This window comes from Pogonomyrmex barbatus, unplaced genomic scaffold, assembly GCF_055798465.1.
Source record: "Pogonomyrmex barbatus isolate J1 unplaced genomic scaffold, ASM5579846v1 scaffold14, whole genome shotgun sequence".
NCBI classification, from domain to species: Eukaryota; Metazoa; Arthropoda; class Insecta; order Hymenoptera; family Formicidae; genus Pogonomyrmex; species Pogonomyrmex barbatus.
In genome coordinates, this window is record NW_028297110.1 from 7,698,419 (window position 1) to 7,723,819 (window position 25,401).

Here is a 25,401-nt window from a genome sequence, read left to right on the forward strand (position 1 = left end):
GAGATAAACGTCTTCAAAAATCACTAAAATATTATATACGCGTCCAAACATAATTTAAAAAATTTTTTGCAGAACTCTTTGAGATTTAAATTTATTCAGATGTGAATGTGTTCAATTCAATTAAGTTATTTACATTGATTGCGTAATTCGACAATTGGCTCAAGTAAATATTGCAATTTTTTAAATTTTGAGGAATTTTGAAGAAATATATTCTGCATTTAAAATTCTTTTTCTCTCCTTCAATACGCGCAATCCGGAATGTAGAGGACAACGTGAGAAAAACATTTTTGACGTAAAAAAGGATCATTCAGAACGTTATGCGATTCCAAGCGTGAAAAAAACGGACTCTGCTTCAATTTTTGTCGCTTCAAATATTTCGATGAAGAATCCGCGTCCGATCGCCACCGCCTCTGCCGTCGCGGTGCAACAATGTTCGCAAACGTTATTCAGGAATGTGTTCCACGGGGTTTTCGGAGGACGCTGTACCATTCGATAGGCACGCAGACCGAAAACAACAGGCCGAGTTATTTCGATCGGCCGTTGGGAATCTTCGGATTCTACAAGTATCGCAGAGTAGCGATACGAAAAACTACCGGAAGGGTTGCCGCAAAATCGAGCCGAGAGGAACGTAGGACGATCCGCGACGGAATGGCGAGAGGAGAAACGGGGATTGGGAAGAGAGATGGAGCAGGGAGGAACGAGCGGGAGCGAGAGGATGGAAGAGAAAGAGGAGAGGTAGAGAGGAGAGAGAGATGCATGCCGCGTGCGAATTCCCTCCTCGCGGGTTCTGCGCGCAGTGGATGCCTAACCCTGGGGGCACAGCGTATACCCCTTTTCCCGCCCACCCGTTAGATCCGACGAGCACGCTGCACTCCTTCCATCGCGCGTCCTCTCATCCCTCTCTTTTCTCCGTCACGTAACTCCGCGACTGTCCGTCTTTTTCCCTCGTTCATCTCCCACTCCTTTCTACGTTGCACAAAGTTGCAATTTACAGTTGTCTCTCTCTTCCCCATTCGTCCTTCTCTTCTTCCCCCACCGGTGCACTTCCCACTCCGACTTTCTTATCCCCACCGTAGAGGCCGCCGAGCCACCCACCAGCTACGCCACTCTGGAGCACTCTCTGTGCATCTTCGTCTTGCTCTCCGAGAGCACTCACTCGGCGATCTTCCTCGTTCTTCTCCCACCCTTTCTCTGTCGTTGTCTCTCTCCCTCTCACATGCCACGCCGTCGGGGGCGATCGGCGCGCCGAAGTGCGGCGACAGGCGTCGCAAATTCGCTTCTCGCAACTTCGGCTCCGCTCGGTCGGTTCCGAGCGCCGGCCAGAGGAATTCGTCAGTATGCGCCGCGCTGCCTTGCCGGCAAGTTGTACGTAGTGAATAGATTCTTTCTTTTCTGAGACTAGAGATACTTGTGCGAGTTGTCGTTTCTCACGAGTCACGAGGCAAGCGATATCATTTTGCATACGCGGATCTCGCATCCTTTTCTGCGTCGATCGGAGAAATGCACGATAGATATCGACCGACGACAGCGCATCTAGAAAATTCACGGTCGATCACGTAGATCGAGAGGCGCGATCGAGAGGAAGGAATCCCGGTCACGAGGACGGAAAGAACTCGCGCGCGTGAAGCGACAGCGCGGAGTAACCGAGGGTATCGATGAGAGATATCAGGGGGAACGGTCTCCCAAGGGCAACGAGGGCACCAAAGGTCACTATCGCGCCGTCGACGATCTCTACCGAAAATCGCACCATCAGCCGGCCGTACCGAAGGAAAGAACTGTTCGCCGCGCGAATCACGCCGCGACAACGCGACAGGCAGCCATCGTTGGCGCGACGACATAGAGCGTAGATCCATCCGCTCATGCGGCGGGCCAAGTTCCTATCAAAACATGGCCACGTGACCCCCGAACGGCACGACTTGTAAACACAGAGTTTGACCACGTGGTCTGCTCCCTCTCTCCGCCGCACCGAGCGCCTATCTGTTTCTCTCTCTCTCTCTCTCTTTCTCTTTCTCTCTCTCTCTTTCTCTTCTTTTTTCTCTCTTTGCTTTGACGCGCTTCGTACTCCGCGACTTCATCTCTCTCTTTCTCTCTCTCTCTCTCTCTCTCTCTCTCTCTCTCTCTCTCTCTCTCTCTCGCTCGCTCGCTCGCTCGCTCGCTCGCTCCTTCCTTCCTCCTTCCTCCCCCTCGTCGCTACCGCTCTTCTTCTACACTTCTCTCGCTCGCGCGCGCTCTTTCGGCACGCAGAACGGCTCCCGTCGGAATCCTCAGTTGGTTCAACGCCGTCACCAGTCGCACGCGAGCGTACGATCGTAGCCGATACGTTTCTCGCGAACCCGCCGTCGAACGTCGCTCAAGCACGGAGCCTCGTCTCCCGGCGTGCGTGAGCGTCGATTCGCGCCTCGCCTGGCATCGCTCGGTTCGATCCCTTGTGCCTCGATCGAGTATCAGTTTGATGGTGAATGTGTCGAGGAACCGCAGTGTTCTCCAGAAAGGGTGAAAGGACAGCAGCAGCAGCACACTGACTCAAATTCGGCGTGAACCGCTGCGAACATTCGCTGAGCGAGGACATACGGACACGATAGACACGCATACATTCACGCAAATACACACACACATACATACATACACACACACACACACACATATTTTATATATATATATATATATGTAACACGTGCACGATCAGTGATAGTGCGAAGCGCAATCCGGCTCGTTCTTCTCGATTGCGCGCGAACGAAGTTTGGTGCTTACCTCGATCGGCGGTCACCGATCTTCGCCGACGGAGTTACGCGTGCGATCCCGCTCGATCGCGAATTTCGCCCAAGTTCGCAGGGCGGTACGGCGAACATGATGGATTCCGTGCCGGTCACGGCGTCGGGGTCGTTGACCCCGTCGCAGCAGCAGCAGCAGCAGCAACAGCAACAGCAGGCGCAGAAGAAGGGAGTCTCGTTCGAGTTTTCGACCTCGCCCGATCTGGAGACCGGCTTCGAGCCGCAGACTCGAGCGCGGTCCAATACATGGCCGCTACCACGGCCGGAAGAGTACGTGGAAGGTAACGCACCGGTCGCGAAGGAAGGTGCCGAGGGCGGCACGCCGCCCCATCAGGCGCAGCTCGCTCAGGGTCTTCTCCCGGTGAAGAAGAATTCGTCGAGGAGGAACGCCTGGGGGAACTTGAGCTATGCCGATCTGATCACTCAGGCGATCACCAGCGCGCCCGATCAGCGGCTCACCCTCTCGCAGATTTACGAATGGATGGTCCAGAACGTGTCCTACTTCAAGGACAAGGGTGACAACAACAGCAGCGCCGGTTGGAAGGTAAAGTGAATTTTCGCGTCGCTCTCTACCTCTCGAGTTCTCGCGTTTAGCGAACTCCTGCCTCCGAGGCAGACCGAGATCGGGTTTGCCAAGATCTAATTTAAGTCACAACATTGAGATGCTTTTCCGACGAAACGTGTCTTCAGATCAGGGACGTGAACCGCAACGAGGAAACGTGTGCGCGATCATTTTAACGTTAAATCTCGCGGTTTCTCAAAGAGGCACTTTCGAGAGATGCACAGCGCAGAAACGCGCACGTGTGATTAAAGATAATGATTAAAAGCGATATCGGACGATGAAAGATCCGGGATGTCGGATGTTTAATTCTATTTTAATGATCTCGTGTCTCCAAGTAATTTATTATCGTTATATCAATTCACCAAGATGGAGTATCGAAATTTTTTTTTTTTTAATTGCATAAAAATGTATATATCGTGTATATATCGAGTATATACATGTATATATCGAGGATTGCGCAATTTATATATACATATAGTGATTTTCGTAAATTCGATGATTCACGTGAAAACCGCCAAACGCGCTGTCCACGTTCTCAAAGTGTGGTCGGTCAGAGTTTCATTTAATGCAAGAATCGCGCGATTTTTTATCACGGGACGAGGGAGTCGGGTAACTGAGTTCGAGGTAAAATACGCGGCATGAATGCGAGCCCAAGTCACACTCGGAGTCACGTTTACAGCGATATGAAGACTTCCGTTTCGTATGGAAACAATTGTGACACGCGACAGTGCGAAGGTTAGACGCGAGAATTCATCCGGCTGGAATTCGTGCGCACGTAACGACATTTTTTGATGATTCACGTTACGCGATTACATTACGGACGGACGTTTCAGACAGACGCCTGAGAAGAGCTTCTATTTCGTAATTGAAGCATTTTTAAACTTTTAGTAATATATTAAGCCTTTCTTCGGTAATATAACAGAAAATGAGAAAATATATTTATAAGTTTTTTTCTAATCGATTAATTTTTAATTTATGATAATCGATTCCGATTTAAATTTGATTAAAGTTTATATAACAAGCTGATTTTGAAAAAAGAAAAAAATTAACGCATGTTACGTGATTAATTCTTGTTCAGTTTAGTGTACTTTATTTCTAATCTCGACTTCAATTAATATTAGTTCAGTTAGTAAGAAGAAACGCGTGCGATATCTTGTCTTTGCAACAATGTAATTTTTACATTATTCGTTGATTGTAGAAATATATATTACTTATGTTCTCTTATGTTACACTTTTTTTAATTAATGGAAACGACTTTATCTTGAGTAGTTTGAAATTACGTGTTTTTCTTGATAAGGACAAGCTTATCAGAACGATAAAGAAGATTATACATTAAACGCTTCTTTCTTCTGCAACTGAACTTATTTACATAGATTACATGTTGTACGCGTTATAAGTTTTAAAATTGCGACATTGTATTTTTATTACGGCACAATCTTTTTTGAAAGATAAAGTAATAAGTCCATAATTATTACCGCAAAAATAATGAAATCGAAAAGAAATAACTGATTACGCTTGAAACAGAATTTTAAATCAATATGATAGTCCCATAAGTTATTAATTGCTAATTAATAACAAAATAGCTCGTATAAAACGACAGTTGATCTTTTAATGAAATTAAACGAATGTAACGCAAATACGAGTAGAACAAAATGTTAGAACTGCAAAGCGAGTGTTTATGTTGAACTATTTAGCGCGGCACGCATAATTAAAACGTTAATAATGCATTATAGTGTTTATAATTATAAAGCTCGAAGCTTCTGGCTCGACGAACTCGACGTTACGCATTGCGTACGACCGACGAAATGTTTTACGTATTTCGTTACAGTATGCTGCTAATTGGCTGCCAAATTCGAAATAATTCGATCTTGGAAGCTTGGAGTTACGCGTAATGCGTAATGGTTAATATAATGGTTATCCTTGATCAATTATGTTTATCGTGTGTAATCTACTTTGTTTAGATAGTACCTCAAATTATGACAAAAGTAAAAAGAAATTCCTCTAAAACGAAAGAGTATTTTTTCGTCGTTTGTTTAATTTGACATTTATATTTCGTTTCTTATAAGCATTCTTCAACTATTCAATGACGATATTTGATATGGTAGATTTAATTCATTTCCCAAATTCTAAGATTTTAACAGTCCCAAGAATTGTCGAACTCGCGTGTTCTCCTTTCGGAATAAAAATAAAGGAAAATAAATAAAATAATAAAAATTTTTTTTCAATAAATTTAAGTAAATAAGATAATAGGAATTATACACAAATGTTGTATCATTTTTTACCATATAGATAATGTTTTACGATAATTTTTAACTCGACAAAGCTACATATTTGTCAACTAATATTTTCTTAAATAAAAAGTGCATTGTAAATGTAAAACTTTTGGCTTTATCACTGCTCAATTATTACAGTCCAAATAATATAAAGTAACGAAGTAATTAATATTTATTTACTTAATTACGCTACTATATTAATAATCTACTTAATTATTTATTTGGATTTTAAATTTATTTTATTGCAACTTTGATGTGAAGTGCGAAAAGATTACGAAGAAATGAAGAAAAACATTTTTTTTCCGTGTTAAACTTGCAGCTTTTGGCACTTATACTGTTTTTAATCCTAATTTATTATCTATATTCGGAGACACTTGGAAGATATTTCAAAGAAAAAAATCGATACTACTGCCGAGTCGTGACAATAACAATTAAAGTTAAATAAAGTTGTTTTGACATAGTTGAGCATCGGAGGAAGTTATTGCCGATTCACAGGTATCTAGGGTTAATAGCTTAGGTATAAGGGCCTTTTATACCTCTTCAGCGCCTAATGTGTCAGTTGACAAATGTGCTTTTTACGTTTCCCTCATCTCCGTTATTTAAATGAAATATTAGAAATGGCCGGTTAAGCACCTACGGCACTTAGCCGCTCAATTATCGTGTATTGAGTCGACGCGTCAAACTCGCGGCAAGAATTCGCGCTAAAAATCCACGGGAGGCGGGGACCATAGTAGTTAGTAGCCGCAGCTGCGAACTTGCGGATGCAAGTCGCGCAGAGTAGCAGCGGTAACGACGACAACGACGACAACGACGATGACGACGACGACGACGACGACGACGACGACGACGACGACGACGACGACGACGACGACGACGACAACGACGGCGCGACGGTGGCGTGCAGTCACGTGGCGCAGTCGCGCCGAAAGAGAGAGAAAATATATCTGTATCTTCTCCTGCGTGTTTCCCGCGAGCTCGCGAGCTCGCGAATGCATACCGACGCAAAATACAGCACGGAGAGTTTAAGGTCCGTTCATCGCAGTGCTGCGCCGTGTCGTACTATTGTCGTTGTCGTCGTCGCCGCCGGTGCGGTCATCATCATCGACGTCACGTCGGGTCGAAGTACACGCATAAATCGATGCCACCGGACAGACAATCGTCGTCACTCATTTTGCTCTCTCAAACGATGTACGACGCGCATTATTTATGCACGGTTTGCGCCGCACGCGAATGCGCCTCACGAAAGTTCAGGGATACGTTCCGAGAACTCGCGGAGGAGAAACGGAAATTCCTGCGTGAGCGTTTAACGGCTCGTTTCATTCAGAAACGCTCCCCGAGGGTCCTCGACGTCCCATCAGTCATCGGCGGATCGTGACGTCACGGAAATGAGGAAATCGAAGGATCGCACGCAAAGCTCGCCTGTTGTAGCTGAATATTCTTTCAGTAAAATGTTTATTAAATTTTATATGGAAACATTAATCGATATTAACGATCTAGACGTTATGAATATAAGCTGAGCTTATTTGAGAAGCGTTCCTTATTTCCTTTCATCATTTTTTCCTAGGATGTAGATGCGGTTATTATACCGTCAATTATATCGCAAAAAGTTACAGTATTTATGGTATTTATGGTAACATGCAATTCGAGTAACGCGTTGCGAGCACAATAATTGCTTCCTCCGACGTGCAATCGCGCCTTGCTCATTGGAGGAATTTTATTAGGCCGTCCACGATACATTTGAGAGATGCATTTCATCGGCGCGGTATGAATTATCCTTTACGCGTGAATCGGTCAGACTCCATAAATGGAAGGAAGACCGGCTTGCCAGGTCTGGGACATCTTGTCGCAGCGAATATGATTGTATCTCGCAATTTTTAACAGTTCGCAAGCTCGCCGAGAGAGAGAGAGAGAGAGAGAGAGAGGAGAGAGAGAGAGAGAGAGAGAGAGAGAGAGGGAGGGAGGGAGGGGAGGGTGGGAGAGGGAGAGGGAGAGGGGGGAGAGAGAGAGAGAGAGAGAGAGAGAGAGAGAGAGAGAGAGAGAGAGAGAGAGGAGAGAGAGAGAGAGAGAGAGAGAGAGAGAGAGGGAGGGAGGGAGGGAGGGAGGGAGGTGGAGAGGGGAGAGGGAGAGGGAGAGAGAGAGAGAGAGAGAGAGAGAGAGAGAGAGAGAGAGAGAGAGAGGAGAGAGAGAGAGAGAGAGAGAGAGAGAGAGAGAGAGAGAGAGAGAGAGAGAGAGAGAGAGAGAGAGAGAGAGAGAGAGAGAGAGAGAGAGGTCAGATTAATGACGACATTAAAGTATCCGATTCATTTTATAAATTACCGCTAGATTTACGAGCGAGAGGCATCGCAGCAACGAATCTCTCATTGCGAAGAATTTCATCGCGCAATTTGGCGTCTAATGGTAGTCTGTAACGAATAATACCGCATGCTATAATGATCAGGTATTCGTGGTTATTCGCATTCTCGCGAAGAAACGCGCGAAGGGCGCTCTTAAGCCATCGCGCCGTGAACGGGGCTCTCTTTCTCTTTCGTATGATGTTAGAGAGAAGAGATGTCGAGGATCCATGAAACTCTGGCCAAAAGGTCACTCATCCGTCTGGTTTTAAGATAGCGCCGTGACCTGCCGGCGCCTGTCATTACAAAGCTTTCCCTCCGTTCTCCTTCGGCCACTATCCTGTCATGACGATTAGAGGCGGTCCGCGCCTCTTTAATGACCGAGAGAGAACTCGATTGAATGTCCAGCCGTCTCTTCATGGTATCTTTGCGCTGTTACGGCATGGTAGATACTGGAACACTACCGGTCAGTGAAATCGGCGGTGCTGCCTGTGAATGCCTGAATCTTTCTGCGAGGTCTTTATTCACCGGATTATCTCCGGCTTCTTGGGGAAAGAGGAATTAGCCGGCATATCTCCTAGAAGTCGCGACTTTATCTTTAATGATAAAAAATTCATTGATAATTAAGATTATCGTCGATCATTAAATTTAAGGTATGGGCTTCTGAAACAGTCTGTGAAATATCGAGATTATTCGTGTGTCGAGACGATTCTATTCTAAGTAGCGAGTATTATATAAAAGAGTAGTAATGCAGTGTACGTGAAGGGAAGATTTTACTACAAGTTTTTATATAACTAATAATATTATTTTTTAACGTTTGATAAGGAATGCCATTGTCAAGAAAAATTGTTACGTTATAATTAGGAATTTTCAAGGAAGCCACATATAATCTAATTGATATTTTAAACAGAACCAATTATGGTGGCGATCTGTAAGTCTAGAAAAATTATAAATGTACTTAGATAACTTCATGGTGTTCTGATTTCTCTGAACAGCATTTGCGTGACACCATCTCTCATGCGGAGTTACCTTGTAATTCTGACGTCGTTATTTCGATTAGCGCGATAAGCACACGTCGACACGGAACGCAGTGATATATCGTACGAATATAAAAGAGAGAGGCGATTACAATCTTCAAATAAAATAGGAATCTGCTTGTCAGAAGGCGATTGAGATCTGTATTCATCTAGATTTCGAGACAGTTATCGATTTCGAGTTCCGATAGAATTTTTGCTCTCATAATTTTTGCCTTCATAATAAGCTCATGCACACATTTCAAATTTTACGTAAAATCTATAGATTTGTATCCGCGGGGTAACATTAACAACAAAACAGTTTTGCGCGGAGCGATAGGCGGGATCGCAAATGTATCGATTCCGCGTTACATTGAAGGTAATTAATGGTAAGCGATGATGGAACAAACTGATAGTATTGGACAACGTAAAACAGCTATGACTGGCGCTATAGTCTTCGGCTCTACTGCTCTACGATTTGATTTGATAGTTACGACGGCGATATGGATTGAGTATATTAAAACGGGACATAAAGGCAGTAATCGACCATATAAACTTTTAACGAGACATCATCGACTTAATGAAAAGCAGTCGCTGCTTCTTAATATTTCCGTCGAGCCGACTCGAAGGATTGATTGCGAGTCATCCTATGGAACAGAGCACATACTAGACTTTTGCGTATTATCTGATATACAGAATAATTAAAAAAAAGTTAATCTCGTAAAGTAACGTACTATTTCCGCAATAAATTGCATAAAAAATGGAGTAGTAATAATTACTTAATTAACTATTGCATGCCATTGTTAATTAATGGAGGAAGTTAGAATCAAAATAAAAACAACAATTAAAGCTTGTCTTGTCTTTATAAAATAAGATATGGAGTAAAAAGTAAAATTAAAAGAGAGATATCTATTACTGAAAAAGTTATATTCTGAAGCATATTTATAATGTTGTGTTGTGTTCCAAAACGCGATTAGAAAAGTTTTTTTCCCATTAAGATAAATGTATAGCACGTGATCGGATAATCGTAAATAAAATTCTTCATTGCGAGGCACTTAGGTTGATTCGGGATGCATGTCTCGTCTAATCTCCCCCGCGTGAATGAATTAGCGGAAGCGTAAATCATGCAAAATCACAAGCGAGCACAAAGTGCTATAACCGACGGAGCGAAAAACTCGTTCGCAGCTCGAGTTTTTCCACGGAAAAGCGCACGTTTTACCGCGCAGTCATTAAGCAAGGGTTAACGGCGCAATTAGCGTGAATCACCGGCGGGCAGTCCAACATATTTCGAAAATGACTTCTACTGTACGCATCCGCGTCATACAATATGTAACCGGATCAGAGGATCAAAATTTGCAAATGTAGATTTTCAAAAATTCGGACTCGATTTTTGCTCAGTAAAAATTCAATCAGTTCTTATTTCTTTTTTGTAAGTTCGTCAAATATTTTAATATCACATCATGTTTTAAGCTAAAATTTACAAAAATAATTCGTTATTAAAAAATTAAAATGCGAAATAAATTATCTCTCTATAATTACCTCTTTGCATCCTTAAATAATTTGAGGAATTCCTATAAGCTTTCATTCGCAATCTTTTGAGTTGGGAACAAAAGTTTTTCCACGTCTTGTGAGGATTCTTCCACATTTTCGAACATTTAACGCAGTTTCAAGATTCCTTTTGTCTACTTTGTCACATTCTCTATATGCCACGTTGTATTTTCAGTTGCGTTCGGTTGAGTTTAAGGAGGCTTCCCGCGTTATTTTTGCACGAAACTACAACGACCGCGTCGTTGCCGCGTCTCTCCTTCGCCAATCATTCTCTCTCTTCCAGTTACTCTCTCCTCGAACTTCTCATCTCTCTTCTTCTCTTTTTCTCTTTAACTTTCTTTCTTTTCTTTTTTGCTTCAGCCTTCGCGTAGGACCCTGCAACGCTACCACGTTGCCAATATCGTCATCTCGAGATCATCTGCTCCTCCGCCCACTGTTGGGGTCCGGTGCGATCGAGACCGGTAAAAGTTGCCATCGGAATTCTTCCATTTGTCAATTTCTCAAACCGTCTTTCAATGCTATGTTTGACTCCCACGAACTTGCTATTTCGTCACTCTTTTATGTTTAGGAAATTTTTTTTTTTTCGGGAGGAACGGGAAACGATATTTTTATCTCGGAAATATGGCCCTAACGAAAGGCGTGTTAGAACTTAAAATTAATTTTAAGTTTTTAAATAAAAAGATTATAACAAATGCACTATATATTTTTGAATTTCTAAATTTGATTAACAGAATTTTTTTTAAAACATAAAAGGAACTTGAAAATTCTTGTGAAGAAAACCAGAATTTTATTTCATTTATATTAAAATTAAATATTTGCAGTATTACCTGAACAATCGTTATATAGTAATTTTCATGATAAAACGAATGAGCGATATACGAATATTCGTGTATTATAAATTATATTGCGATTTTGAATATCTGCGTATTGGGATTATCGAACATTTGATTCGTAATTTCAGAGTTTAGATAGCGATGTTTTTAAGCAGCCAGAATGTAGATTTAATGCTAGTTAATATTTTATTGCGTATAATATTTTATTGCGTATAATATTTTAGCATAAAAATTCTGCAGAATTACTTTAAAATATTCAAATAATGACATCCTACGTTAGAAGCATTAAATAATTTTCTTTTATTCGCAATAATAGGTCATTAGGTAAAAAGATGGTGATTCTAAAAGGTTAAAGACAAGTCTTTGTTTTATATTATGTGCAATTAAATCGAAGAAAGAGTGTGGTACGTACAGCTGTAATTATGCAGGATGTATCAAAAGTCACGCACTTTCTCGTCTCGTCTACGCATGAAGAAATTTGACATTAAAGTTATTATCATAGCTTCTAATAAAGTATTTCTTGAGCAAGTAGAGGTTCAATAATTCCAATAATTAAGTTCCAATAATTAAATCAAACTGGAAACCGAAACTTTTTTTTATCGAGAAACGATAATTTTATGAGATTTTTTTCAATTACTGTTAAATTTAAAATTCTAATGAAAGAGCTAATTGATAATTTTAGTATGTTTTAAATAATAATACAAGATTATTGTGATTTAAAAAAAATAATGCTGAATATATTATATTAACAATAAGTAGTCCTTCTTATTTACAGAGGTGCATGTCTTGAAGAATTAGAAATTACATAAATGGTACATATCTGGAAAGTATGTTTGGAGAGTGGAATCAAACTTATTAGATCGTTTAAAATAAAATATGACAGACCTCTCGTCAAATTTATCGATATATTTATAAGCGAGAGAAAACGCATGACTTTATGATGTATAGACCTTATAGACCGGCTGGACTTGCCGTATCGAAAGTATATCCGTCTTCCTCTTTTAAAATGCACTCTGTCAGCTGTCAGTCCCCCAGGCTTCGTGGTCAACACTCTACTTACCTTGCCTGGAGCAAGGCTACGATTTCCTCGCCGTAAATTGCGACAGAATCATGCCGGCTGCGCTTTATAGCCGCGCTTCTCGATTCGCTCTTCTGTGTACGGCGCACGACATCGCACCGAGTCCGCCTTTCTCCCGATAGAATTTCTCGCCCGAAGCGATTTTCTCGGTGACTCTCAGTGAGCGTTTCGTTCAAGCGCAAGACGGCTCCTTACAATTTGAATTCCACCGACCGAGCCGGTTCGCGGCCGTCTCCTCGAGAAATCAATCCCAAAATCAGCGAAAAAGTGGCTGGCGGTCGGTGGACGGCGGATATACGTGACGAATCCACACCCGCACATTTGCGATCTCTCGCAGATCTTTGCGTGCCAAAAATTTTTTTTCCTAACTCAACCCAAAGATCTATTTAAACGAGGATAATCCCTCGAGATTCGAGATGGTGTTTTCAATGGAAGAATAAAATTTAATCGACTTGCCTTTCGACTCTCTCTTTGACATTTAAAATGCTCTCACAAATGCTCTCTCTGTTAAAAGAAGCTAAATAATAAAATATCTTTTCTCTACCGGATCTTAATTTCAATTTTGAATTGTAATTCCCAAAAATCAAACTTTTTTCTAATTTCCTCATAGTTCAATAATAAGCACTGGTACCTTGACATTTCATCATTGATACAGGAAAACTTGAGAGTCCAAATTAAATTACAAAAAAAATTATACTTTAATTTAAATCTTTGTTGCTATGATATTTAAATGTCGAATATTCAAAGGTCGCTAGAAATGATGATGTACCACACAACATTCTTGAATAAGGATTTTCGTCTCAAATTTAAATGATGAAACCCGTCCTCGACATTTCATAAGCGAGCCTTCGCAAGGATCATTCCGTATGCGACGTCGTCGCCGACGTCGCCTATTCTCTCGCTCCGTTGTTCCGGTGGCGCTTCTACACGCTCTTTTCTTCTTACGACGAAGAGCAGTCGCGTGTTGCATGCGCGTCGATCGCGCGGCGCTCGCGCGTTTCGCGGTGATGTAACGCGCGCCAGACACACGCGCGGCGTATAACCGCACTCTTCACGTAACGTACCCTTGACTCTCCTAATGAGTATCGCACATTCGTTACGTATGTTGCGCTTCGCGGAACGGATATACGTACGTACCAGCAAGCGAGCGAGCGAGATGCGGCCAGCGTCGCGAGTTAGCGAGAACGCGACAAATAATATTCACATGCACCTCGCGGCACATGATCCGGCGAGTGGTAAAGATCATCGACATATATCATCCTGTCATCGCAGCGGATGGAAGTAACAAATAATGATGCATCGATCACAGTACAGCTCTGAAATTAAAATTATAGTAGAGTAGTTAAGAGATACGAGAAATATTAAAACAGAGATATGATGGCATCGTTCGGTAGACAGAATCTTAGGTCTTATACATTTCTTTTTTTTTTTTTTTAATTTGAATTTATATCTATAAATTCGGGACAATTGCTTAATGTTGTGAACTACGTACTGTTACTAACGGACTTCCGACATAAGAGCTCGAAGCTTTAATCTTAAATCGATGATCAAACTCGAAAATCGATTACATCCCTATACATCCCGCCCTCCCCTTTCTCTAAACGAAATTCTTATTATGAAAAATATCACCTCAGGAATCGAACTTGGATCACCCACTTTCCGTGCGGTATCTTATTCTTCGACTATTGAGGCATGTGGTAACTTTTATCGTAAAAGATATTACATTTATTTCGTTATCATGTTAGAATAACAATCTGAGACTCAGTTACCTATAAATATTAAAAAAAGATCGTTTTTTTCGTTTGGAAATAAATGGAAAAGGACGTTGAAGAGGCTTTGGAAGACACTGTAGAAGCTTGACCAAAGTGGAGGAAGGGAGATTCAGAATGGGAATGTTGCTACTTTGCGATGTAATTAACGTACTTCTTTGTGTGCATGTACTGAGAGCATGCACTGATCACTTTATAACTATCTTGTTATACCTTCACGCACTTGACTTAATCTCTTCATCTTATTTCCGCTAGTACACATACGATACGCATACTTGCCACGCTAAGACCCGATTATTATGCTAAGCGGCCGCTGCCTTCTATACATCTAAAACGCAACGGAGCTTATGACGTTTCACGTTTTAATATTCCAAGCAATAGTTATCAGCCTAATACAGAGTATAATTATAATCTCTCGCGATGAGGAACCCCCGCGAGATCATCGGTACAGGTCACGTCATCGCGGCTGGTCACGAGAGTTCGCGGTGTCAAACTTGAGATAATCATGGCGAATAAACATCCCGACCAATGGAGATGCCCGATGCGAGCTGTGAAGAGATATGTGACAGTTTATGATAACTGTGTCAATAACATCATGCGTCCGAACGCGATATGCCGGATAAGTCGAATCAATCTATATATTCATGCATATTTTTGTGGCTCATTTTTGCGACAATTATAAAAGCGTCTTGCAGGAGTTCACGGACAAAAATAGAGAACCGAACCGTAAAATTACGTAAGGCGGAGACTTCTCACAGTCACACGGTTTTGCCCTGTCATAAAAAAAAAAAAACGATACTAATTCCTTATGGCGTTTCTATAATCGATAGCGATAGAAGAACGAGCGTAAATCGAGATCGCGATTATGTGAATCGTAATTCGTAGAAGAGGTGTTTAATTTTATTGCAATTATCACACGCGATGTCTCTTTCAATCGAAGATGATTACGATAATTTATACGAATGATTGTATTAAAGAGAAAAAGAGATTTAATGTGCATAACGTGCATAACGAGTTAATAGAATTCCTTGGCTAAGTAATTGACGAATAAAGAATGAGCAAAGCAAATATATGAGCAGTAAGTTACGTAACTAACGTTAAAGTTTTAATGATGGCATCTTTCAAAGTTTATTTATTTCATGTACTGTACTTTATTTCATATTTTCTTTTAAATTCGACATAACTAGATATGTGATCCTAACGAACAATGAAATTTTTTTTAAATATATACACAGAACGAAAGATAATTAATTATAACTGAAGTATCATAATCATGCTTCACAAGAAAATAGATTTTTTTTTACTATGAAAAGATCTTTCTTTCTTTCTCTCTTCTAACAATATTCTCTCTTATAAAAATATTTCTCCAAAGAACGCACCTTCGTTTTTTTTATTTTATTTTATAAAATATTTGAAAAATAGCTTTACCTATCTATATTTTAGAAAATCGAGGACCTTTTTTTAAAAGCCACTCTCTGCAAATTCTACTTTATAAATGTCATTATATCAATAGGATTTAATTCTCAAGTTCTCGCTTAACGCAAAAATTTACTTCTCGCTTATTTTCACGTATAAATCTCCATCTCTATCAAATGTAGAAACTTCATTTTATCGTTACTGCGATGAAGATAAGGAAAAGCGTGGTGGTCGGAGGAGAGAATGCTCGAGCGTCATGAACGGCCCGTTCCGACGTTTCAGACTTCCACGATGCATCTGTACCAATTGGGGCCCAGCCCCCGATTCGAGGCACTGACCTCTCGTGCCATTTAATCGCCCTTCTCCTCCAAACTTCTCCCTCCTCGCGCGGCAACGATGTCCAGCATCGTCATCTTCGTCGTTCCTGCACCCGACGTGTCCCTAATTTTTTTGATCCGATCCGAGTGCCATGTCGACAGCTTTTGTCTTTTTCTCTAACGCGTAACAGCAGCGCACGCATTGTCCATACGTTGGATGATACGCTCGTTATTACATGGTTGCACACGTGTTTCGAGAATTTGCGCGAGTGTGATAGGTAGAGAAAGATAAATTTTCCAATACGAATCTTTTTTGCTGTAAAAGCTTAATTATTTGACAATGTAAAATAATAATTATTTTGATTTCCACGAAATTTTTATTTAGTATTTATTGCATATTCTGTTATTTGTGATATAATACGAGTATTGTATGTTTTTATTGTCATTTGTAAAAATAACTCTTTTTAGTTGATAAATGGCAACATCGTGTAATAATATCGTATTAATTTACATATATACATAACCATTTATGAAAGTTTTATTGACATGTATAGAAAAATTTTATTATGAATGAGATAGTAAACTAACTCCGATTAGCATCACAGTTCAACTTGAGAATAAACTATTCTTTTATTAGCCTACATGTAAAAAATTTCAATGTTAATTAAAAATATTCTTTTTTATTAAAGTTTTCTCAACGCATTAAGGTAACAATTGATAATGGATTACTTAAGAAAACATAATATTTAGAATAATTAAAAAAATTTTAAAAATTGTAGTAGTCTCTCGATGCAAAAACCATGATGATAATGTGTTAATTTTCAAAGTTGTAGCTCATTTCACTAAGATATGGGCGTGTCTTATTCCGCTGTACTAATAAAGGATCGTCTACTTGGCGCAATATTATATCTATGGCCACGTGTGGTCAGATCGGAGCTAGACAAACGTGTCACGTGCTCGAATTACACGTCGTGCAATTGATATCTGAGAACCTGCTCCTTCTATTTTCACGATTTATTCCTCGAGATAGTCGCGTACGAGACGGAACATACGAACGAACTGCATCTTAATTAATTTTCCGATGCGTCCTTTCATCATGATGAGTACAAGTGTATAATGTTGGAGATCGACGCGTCGTTTCTCTACGCACGGTTGTACATTTAAGAGCAAATCGAGAAAAAAAAAGGAAAATGCCTGGGGGAAGTCTGCAATATTTTGAATAAATGCAGTTTATATAATGACGTGCAAACGTGTGCAAAATCACCTTTGCTATTTTGCGTATTTCCGCGAGAGAGGTATTATAACCGTAGGGCTTGTATGCACTTTCCGCGTCATTCTAATTAAACCTCTCCTTGTGTTTCTCACCTGGCGCAAAAAAAAAACACATTTTTCCTTGCATCTCCTAGGATACTTTTATCTTTTGGAAGAAAAACGAGTAGATGAAGACTTTCAGTAATAAATTTAAATTAATAATTAATTAGCAAATCAGGCAAAATGTGAAAATCAAACGCATTGAAATATCGTAGAAAACATATACATATATATTAGATATTAGATGTGTGATATAATATTTTTACAATATTTATAATATTACAATTTATAATAGCACAACACCATTTTGAAGTTGAGTATAGTGTAATAATACATATAATACATCTGGCGCTGCTTGCAATAAAATGTTTTCTAGCATAAAACAGTATATGTAACGGGAACGAATATAGTTTGATAATTACGAAAAATTGTTACTTTTTACACTAATTGTGGTGTGGGACTTGATAACGAATGGATGTGATGAACATGAAAAGAGCTGAATATCAGCCGAATCCTTTCATTCCTACTCCCCTTTTTCATTCAGATGTTACCGTGCTGTTGAATCTTCAGTTTCAAAAAATGGATATATATATATCCAGATACATTCGTTTCTTTTTTTGCTCATCTCCCGTATATACTATGCAAACGAATGGTACCCATATGATTTTTCGAGTGAGCGACAGTGACGTTAATATGGACAAAGCTATTATCGGTTTACTAGACTAGGTAGACTGTTCAGAAAATACAAAAGATTAATTAATTTAATTAATTAACCTTTTGTGCTTGATGTTTTCTTTACGCGAAATTATTTTTTTTTGTATTTGGGTGATTTGCAACTTATACCTAATAATAAACAGAAGGATATGCTTCAGCGCTCAATTATATAATTACGTTTAAAAATGGCCTTATATTGAATTTTTAATTTTAATGAAAAATATGAAAAAATGACAGTTAAATTTTTTTATATTGTTTATATGGTTTTATATTGCTTGAAAGGAAAATTGAAAGAAAAACAATGAAATCGAATATGTCTTTAAACATTTTCGTAAACGATAAGCTACACACCTTTCAAGTTCATTCTGACCATTCAAATTATATTTAAATATCCCACCAAAGTGCATCATAATAAAAATCTTCGACTTTCGTCTATTTACTCGCTTTGGTTTCTGTAAAAAGAATAGACATTGGCGAATCGGAAGATCCGCTTATCTCTAAACCATATTGAAACCCTATATCGCTGCAGTTGAGGAAGAAACTTCGCGAAAGATTCTGATAAGGAATTTTGGCCAAATTTTGGCGAAAGAATTATTGAGAACATTGTTCTGTCGCAAATCCATATATTCAGAATATCGAGATATCATCTCAAGAGGCGAGCTGAACTTTGGAAACGAGATTTCGCTTGAACATCGTTTTATTTCTTGAGCATGTAATAAAGTGTACAACGATAAAATATCGATGCTGAAGTGAGTTTTTAAATTTTTGATGCAAATCTGCGTAAAAGGATAATGGGATAATAACCTTCCTGAATAGTTGGAAAATTTAACTGAATCTTAATACGATTAAGATTAAGCGTACGGAGTAATTATACATTTGGAAGATTTATCATAAGGCGTATGGTTTTTTACGCGAATAAATATATTATAGTATCTAATTATATAGTATATAATATAATTATGTAGTTATAAGTTTTTATTTTTAAAACATTTTTTATTTTTCAAAAATTATGTTTGACTGGCTTTTATTTTTATGTCTTTCAGGCGAACTAATATAAGTTTAAAATTGAATTAGAATTGAAAAAAACGATATCAAACGAATTCGTATGATAGAAATAGTTAAATGATTTCGTTGTTCAATATTGGAAAGTTTATTTATTAAACGGAAGTATGAAGTTTAATGACCATCAGAATCTCATCTGTATCATGAATTATAAATTACCTTTGTTTTATTTCATCAATAACAATTGACAAATAATGTAATTGTATGTATTACGAAATTTCTCTCTCTCTCTTCCCTCCCTTTCTCTCTCTCATTTAATAATATTCCATAATAATTTTGTCTTATTGAATGTCTTGATGTGCAAAATGAAATCAATGAACATATTTTGCGTTGCAATTTGCTGAATTGTATATTAGCAGTCATGTAAAATAAAACTTCTCAAAGATATCACGGTCGGCGTTAGATTTCGATTGACTTTTCTTACTCTTTCGTTTTTCTTCGAAGTTTTTCTGATTTTGATGGGATCTGTCTGATCTTAAAAGCATTACTGGATCTCTTTAGATACGTAGCGTGATGTCAAAATAAATAAATTATTGTCTCCTCCTTGATGACTAACTGTCTGCTAGCGAGACGAGAAGTTTCAATTTCTTTGCGATCTCTTGTGTTCTCATTTAACAACTTTTCAATGGAAAAAAAGAAGTTTTGTATACACAATGTAAAAGTGGTTTCGCAGTGCAAGAAACAACTGTACAAACATGGTTAAATGTTGATTTTGGGATGTCTGCGTTGCGCTTATCGCATCATGCGATTTTACCGTGTTCTGGGAGATGTCACTTGCTACAAGCTCTTTTAGCTGATCGATTTTGAAAAGTTCACCTTTTGTAAACCCGAATAAACCCGTGTGTAAGGAAACTAATATTTATAAGTTTAACGCCGCTAACAAATAATTAACGGAATTGATATACTCATACTAGAAAAAATTCATGAAGAGAGAAAAGATATAATTTTTATTAGTTTGAAATGTGTGAATAAAAAATTATTTATGTATATTATTTTTTTAGATAACTATATATATTGTTTTTTATATTACTATTATAAATATTATTTATCCAAGATAAAGTCATAAAATTACAATTTTAAGCTAATTAGATATGACAATGTAAAGACAAACAGTAACATAAAGTTCTGCATCTGTGTGTGGTGGGAAATCTTTCTTTATCATATAAATATATCATTGAATAATATCAAATCTTAGATTTCTGAATCTACACTTATTGAAACATATCAAATAAAAAATCGCGAGCTTAATCAAAAGAATCGTTTATCTTGATTCATATCGCAGAGAGCAAATTACCGATATGAAGTGTCTCATCCGTTTTCCTCATTCGTATAGACAATTGCGTTGGAAAATAATTTTGTTTCCCTGCTAAACTATTGCAGTAATTATTCAAAGATCTTTTTTTTATTCCCCTTTGTATATATATATATATATATATATATATATATATATATATATAAAATACACATACGTGTAGTTTATATTCTTATTCAGGTATCAAAAATGTAAAAACTTATTCTTTGGGGCGATACAAAAAAAAATTGTCGGAAGAAAGAACGTAGTAGATTAATCGAAGCGAAGAACAGGTGTATAATGAGACAATAAACACTTAGGGCACTCTAGGCTACATAAATCGACATCATCCTCGACACGCGTTCGGCGCATTAAACGCGCACGGGTCTACACGCGACAAATATTAGCGATTTGTTATTCGCGCGGATAATAAATGAACTCAAGATGCGGAGGAGGCGTAAACAATGAGGCGCCACCGCGGAGGACAGGAGTAGACAGGAAAGGCGCAGAGAAGGCGCATTTCCTCATTGCATATTTCTTTTCGCGCGGGAAGCGTTTGCGGGCACAGAATGCGCAATTACGTTATCTCGCTGCATTCGCACGTACGAGCGCCTAAGTGCTACAGATGTAGATGCAGCCCACAAACTCGATTACCGTATATTTAGTTCTTCATATTTCATTATACACAAATTTCTTATTTATAATGAGGTAATCTGAATTATTTTGCATCTTTTTTTTATTTAGAACTGGTCATATTTGCAACGTCAGTAATTTGCAAAATTTTGAAAGTTAAAAACAAACCGTATATTATTTACAATCTTTTTATTCCTGATTGAGATGTATCTATGTTTTTTAGATTTCTTTTTATAATGTTTGTGTTCTTTTTTATAATGTTTATGTTTGTCTTAAAATCATATGTTTTTAGTTATATAAAATATCACTATATCATTATATGTCTTCCGTGTTTCGTTTTTTTTTCTTTTTTTTAATTATATCGTGTTATTTTTCATTTTAATTTCATTTTAATTTGTGTTATTTTTATGTAAAGAGATTAAAAAAAAATCGTTCGTGGTTCAGGATGTGAAATGGTAATTCGTGTATCATGTCCGAATTCTTCTCCGGTTTTTATGCATAAGGAACATTCCGATCGTCTTCCTTAATTAGCAGTAGTCACGAGAGCTGGCATGCAACTTCGCGTCAGTCGCGCGAGTAGTCGAACTACTTGCCAAGACTGTACGTAACGTGCCCGACGTTGGTGCGCAGTATGTTGACTGCTACTACAGCAGCAGCAGCAGCAGCAACCGACGACGACGACGACGACGACGGCGACGACGGCGACGACGACGACGGCGACGACGGCGACGACGACGACGACGACGACGACGACGACGACGACGACGACGACGACGACGACGACGACGACGACGACGGCGGCGGCAACGGCGACGGGGACACACACGAAGTGGTGGACCAATCGTCGCGTGCGACGCGAGGGGCACGACTCTCAGGCTGATTCGCACGTCGCAATTCCGTCGTGCACACGCGCTCACACGCTCGTTCGCTCACGCGCGCCTCCGCTTGCCTCTTTATCTCGCCTCTCGCTTTCTCTTTTCCTCCACGACATCGCCAATCGCGCCTTCGTGACGTCCGCGCGCTCGACGTCTCCCCGGGGTCAAAGTCAACCGCAGACATAATCTCGTTCATGGAGGCTTCGCGAGAATGCGAAGACGAAAAGGTGGTTTCTCTTCTCGGTGACAAGAAGAGGCGCGGGCGAGACGCGGCGTGAAAGACTTTTTTCGGTGTCGAGAACCGCATATCCGCTCGCGCCGAAGTCGGAGATTCGCACGTTCTCCCGCCGGCCGTTCTCTGAATACAAAATCAGCAGAACGAAACTATGATGTATACCTCGTATTAACTTCTACAAATTCTATTCTTAAATCTATAATTAAAATTTTTTGTGGTGTACCATGTAAGATCAGTATGCTAAAAACTTAATTTAATAGCATACGTTAATACTATAATGGATAATTTCAGTAGAGAAAAAAAATGATATATACAGGGTGTTTCAAAAGTGGAGATCAATCGCTCGGGAAGTGATTAGAAATTCAAAAACAAGAAAAAAATTGATATAAATGTAGATTCGGAAATGTATTGTTTTTAAGTTATCGCTATTTTTATATTGAAATTTCAAATTGCTTTGCTTTCGAATTTTTATGTTAAAGTTGAAAGGAGAGATGGTCTTTAGGAGGCTTTATAATATAATTAAAGGCAAATAGAAGTTGCGGGCTGCTTTAGCACTATTCAGGACACACAACTGTGGAGTCCTGATCTCCGCCAAGAGATGCTAAGCGGGCTGTATCTCCTATATTATCCTGTGTAGTACTAAAAGCAGCCCTTTTATTTGACTTTAATTATATTATAAAACTCATAAAGACCATCCTTCAATTTTCACAAATTTCAATGTAAAAATGACGATAACTTGAGAGCAACGAATCGGACGTTCGTATCAACTTTCTTTCTCATTTTGAGTCCTTATTTATCTCCCAAGTGATTTCGTCTTACGGAACACCCTGTATACAATATTTCTATTATCTCTGAAATTTTCTTATCTGAGACACCGGTATATGAACGAAAATAAGCAGACGTTACCTGCTGAACGGAAAGTATCTCGTGCATACCGATGGCGATTATGCTTGCGATACGAGGAGAGCCGCGGTCGCTCTCGTGTCGGTCCCGCGTCCTCGAAGTAGTTGAACGCGCGCGCGCGCGCGCACGTTCGTGATTTCGTTATCCAACAAGTGTCGGACGTGCGAAGGCGACGACGACGGCGACGACGATGGCGACCGTATCGTCGCGCTCTAAACTTAGCCTCGTTGCTCGTAAGAACCGTGTCGCGTCGCGCCGCCGTATGGCTTGCATAATCGCTCGGTAATTTTTAATACGGCCGTGTCACGAGAGAGATGCAGATGCTGATAGGCGGGGTATATCATCTGATAACCGCTATCACGCGTTCGAATTCGAGCGGGTTACGTAAGGACGTCATCATCATCGCTGTTGTCATTGTCGTCAAGTTGGCTGACTGGTTGGTTCCCTGATTGACTGAGATGATGGAAACGTAACGAGAAAAAGCGTGACTTGGATGCTCCCGTTTCTAACGATTGATGAAATTTTTATAGTTGGATAGTTAGATATACATTTACGCTTATCAAAAAACTTAATTTATCAAAATTTAATTTATCATTTACTTAAAACAAATAAATTAGATTAATATAAATTTTACATTGTCTATTATTATAAAAAATTAGAAATAATGTTTATTTTTTATATAACATAAAACTTTCAAAATTCTTGCATTTTTGCCACATATATTATTATAGAGTTTGGATATAGGATAGGATATACAAGAATTTGTATAAAAAGTTATAAATAATGCTTATAAATAAGACGTAAAGTGACACAATAACTTTTCAAATGTGTTTACAAAGCTTATTAAGAAATAGAAATTATAACAAATTATAACAGTTATAGTATAAATGAAAATTACATATAAAAATTACATATAAAATATATTACAATGCATAATCTTTTTTTATTATCAAAATAAATTCGTTGCATCTAAATATGAGTAAAAACATACGGTTTACACATATGACACATATAACAATTTTAAATCTATAATATCTAATTTAATTTCTAAAGCAGCTTTTTTTATAATAACATTTTGATTTCATAAATCTGTGACAGTTTTCAAGATTTTCTTATGTCCAAGAATTCGGTCTAGAGTATTATTATTAATAATCTATTATTATTATTTTATGAATTTTTAACATTTTTTGCATATTGTTGCAAATGCAGATATTGAAAAGATTAAACTGTGTAAATAGTATACAAGTAGATACTCTACATAGACACAAATTAACAAAGTGTCTATGTATCGCGGTATAAAACCTACATGTTAAAAATGCTGTATATCTCAAACAGATGGAAGACATTAAGCTGAATAAGAAAATAAAACAACTAAGCATTTATATTTTGCTGATACTCCTTCATCATCCCTCTATATTCTCATGAAATAATCACTAAACTTTTCAGTTATTTTACGTAAGAAATTGTAATACTGACTACTTATTACATTGACAACTCGATTCAACTCATAATGGTTTTGTTAATATTAATAATAAAAAGTCGAAATCGCAACTCAATACTAACATAACATAAAAATATATAACGTAGAATAGTTGCGTGCAAGTTATTCTCACTCCTTCTATTTTTTCTGACTTCTGCGGCGTAAATACCGGATTTACCCTATTACGAGATCGTTCATTGTGGGAGTTTATTGCTTGTCGTTCGTCATTAAATCGATAACGCTTATTTTTGGCTTCTTTTTTTCTTTTTTCTATTATTATTTAGAAACTGCAAGTCAGAACAGTTCTACCTTTAATGATAAATAAAAAATATTTGAGTAATTAATACAAATCTGTTTTATGATATAATATAAATTCGTTCCAAGAAAATTTCTTTTTATTTAGGGATCTTTTTAATTGTTTCATAAATCTTTCTTTCCTTTTTTCAAGTTTTTCCAAGTGCTCTTTTGATATTTATTTTCTTGAATATTTGGAATGAATATATTTAAAACAAATGCACATGAATGTAAATTGAATTTTTAAAATACATGTTCTATTATGTAAGAAATGTTTTCATACATGAATTTCTCAACTGTCTCGAGAAATCGCGAGAATTATCATACTATTAACGTGATACTAAGTGATTTTGATATTTTTAAACGGAAATAGAACGGGAATAGAACACTGAATTACCTCGATAAGGAATATTAATAAGTGTTATGGCAAGAATATCAATAAATATTATTGCTGTTTGCTTATTTTTAGCGCGTTCCGAGTGGCACTGGCTTTTTCTTTGCGCCGTCGCGCAGTCTAAGGCTCGGGAATTACGAAGCTGCACTTAAACGGAAATAACACGCGCGTGATATAAATATTTCATTACCGACACCGTGATTTACAAATATATGCGACATTGGGGAGCTGTTTTGCGCGTGCGAATGCACTTATATCTCTATCTATTCATTATTTGTCACGCACAGCAAATCACCGCC

General features: G+C 38.5%; 1 protein-coding gene across 7 annotated transcripts in view; it reads left to right on the forward strand.

Annotated features, from left to right (window-relative positions):
- Positions 1 to 1,067: 1,067 nt before the first annotated feature.
- LOC148937469 (forkhead box protein O-like) overlaps positions 1,068 to 25,401 on the forward strand; it is a 78,970-nt gene continuing 54,636 nt past the window's right edge. The window contains exons 1-2 of one of the 7 annotated variants that reach the window (XM_089073244.1): positions 1,068 to 1,441; positions 2,245 to 3,315. In XM_089073244.1, coding sequence (XP_088929370.1) covers positions 2,848 to 3,315 — 468 coding nt within the window. In that variant the 5' untranslated portion in view covers positions 1,068 to 1,441; positions 2,245 to 2,847. Of the gene's footprint in view, positions 3,316 to 10,857; positions 19,637 to 25,401 lie in introns of those variants that run through there. The other 6 variants (XM_089073245.1, XM_089073246.1, XM_089073243.1 and 3 more) reach the window with 6 other exon arrangements.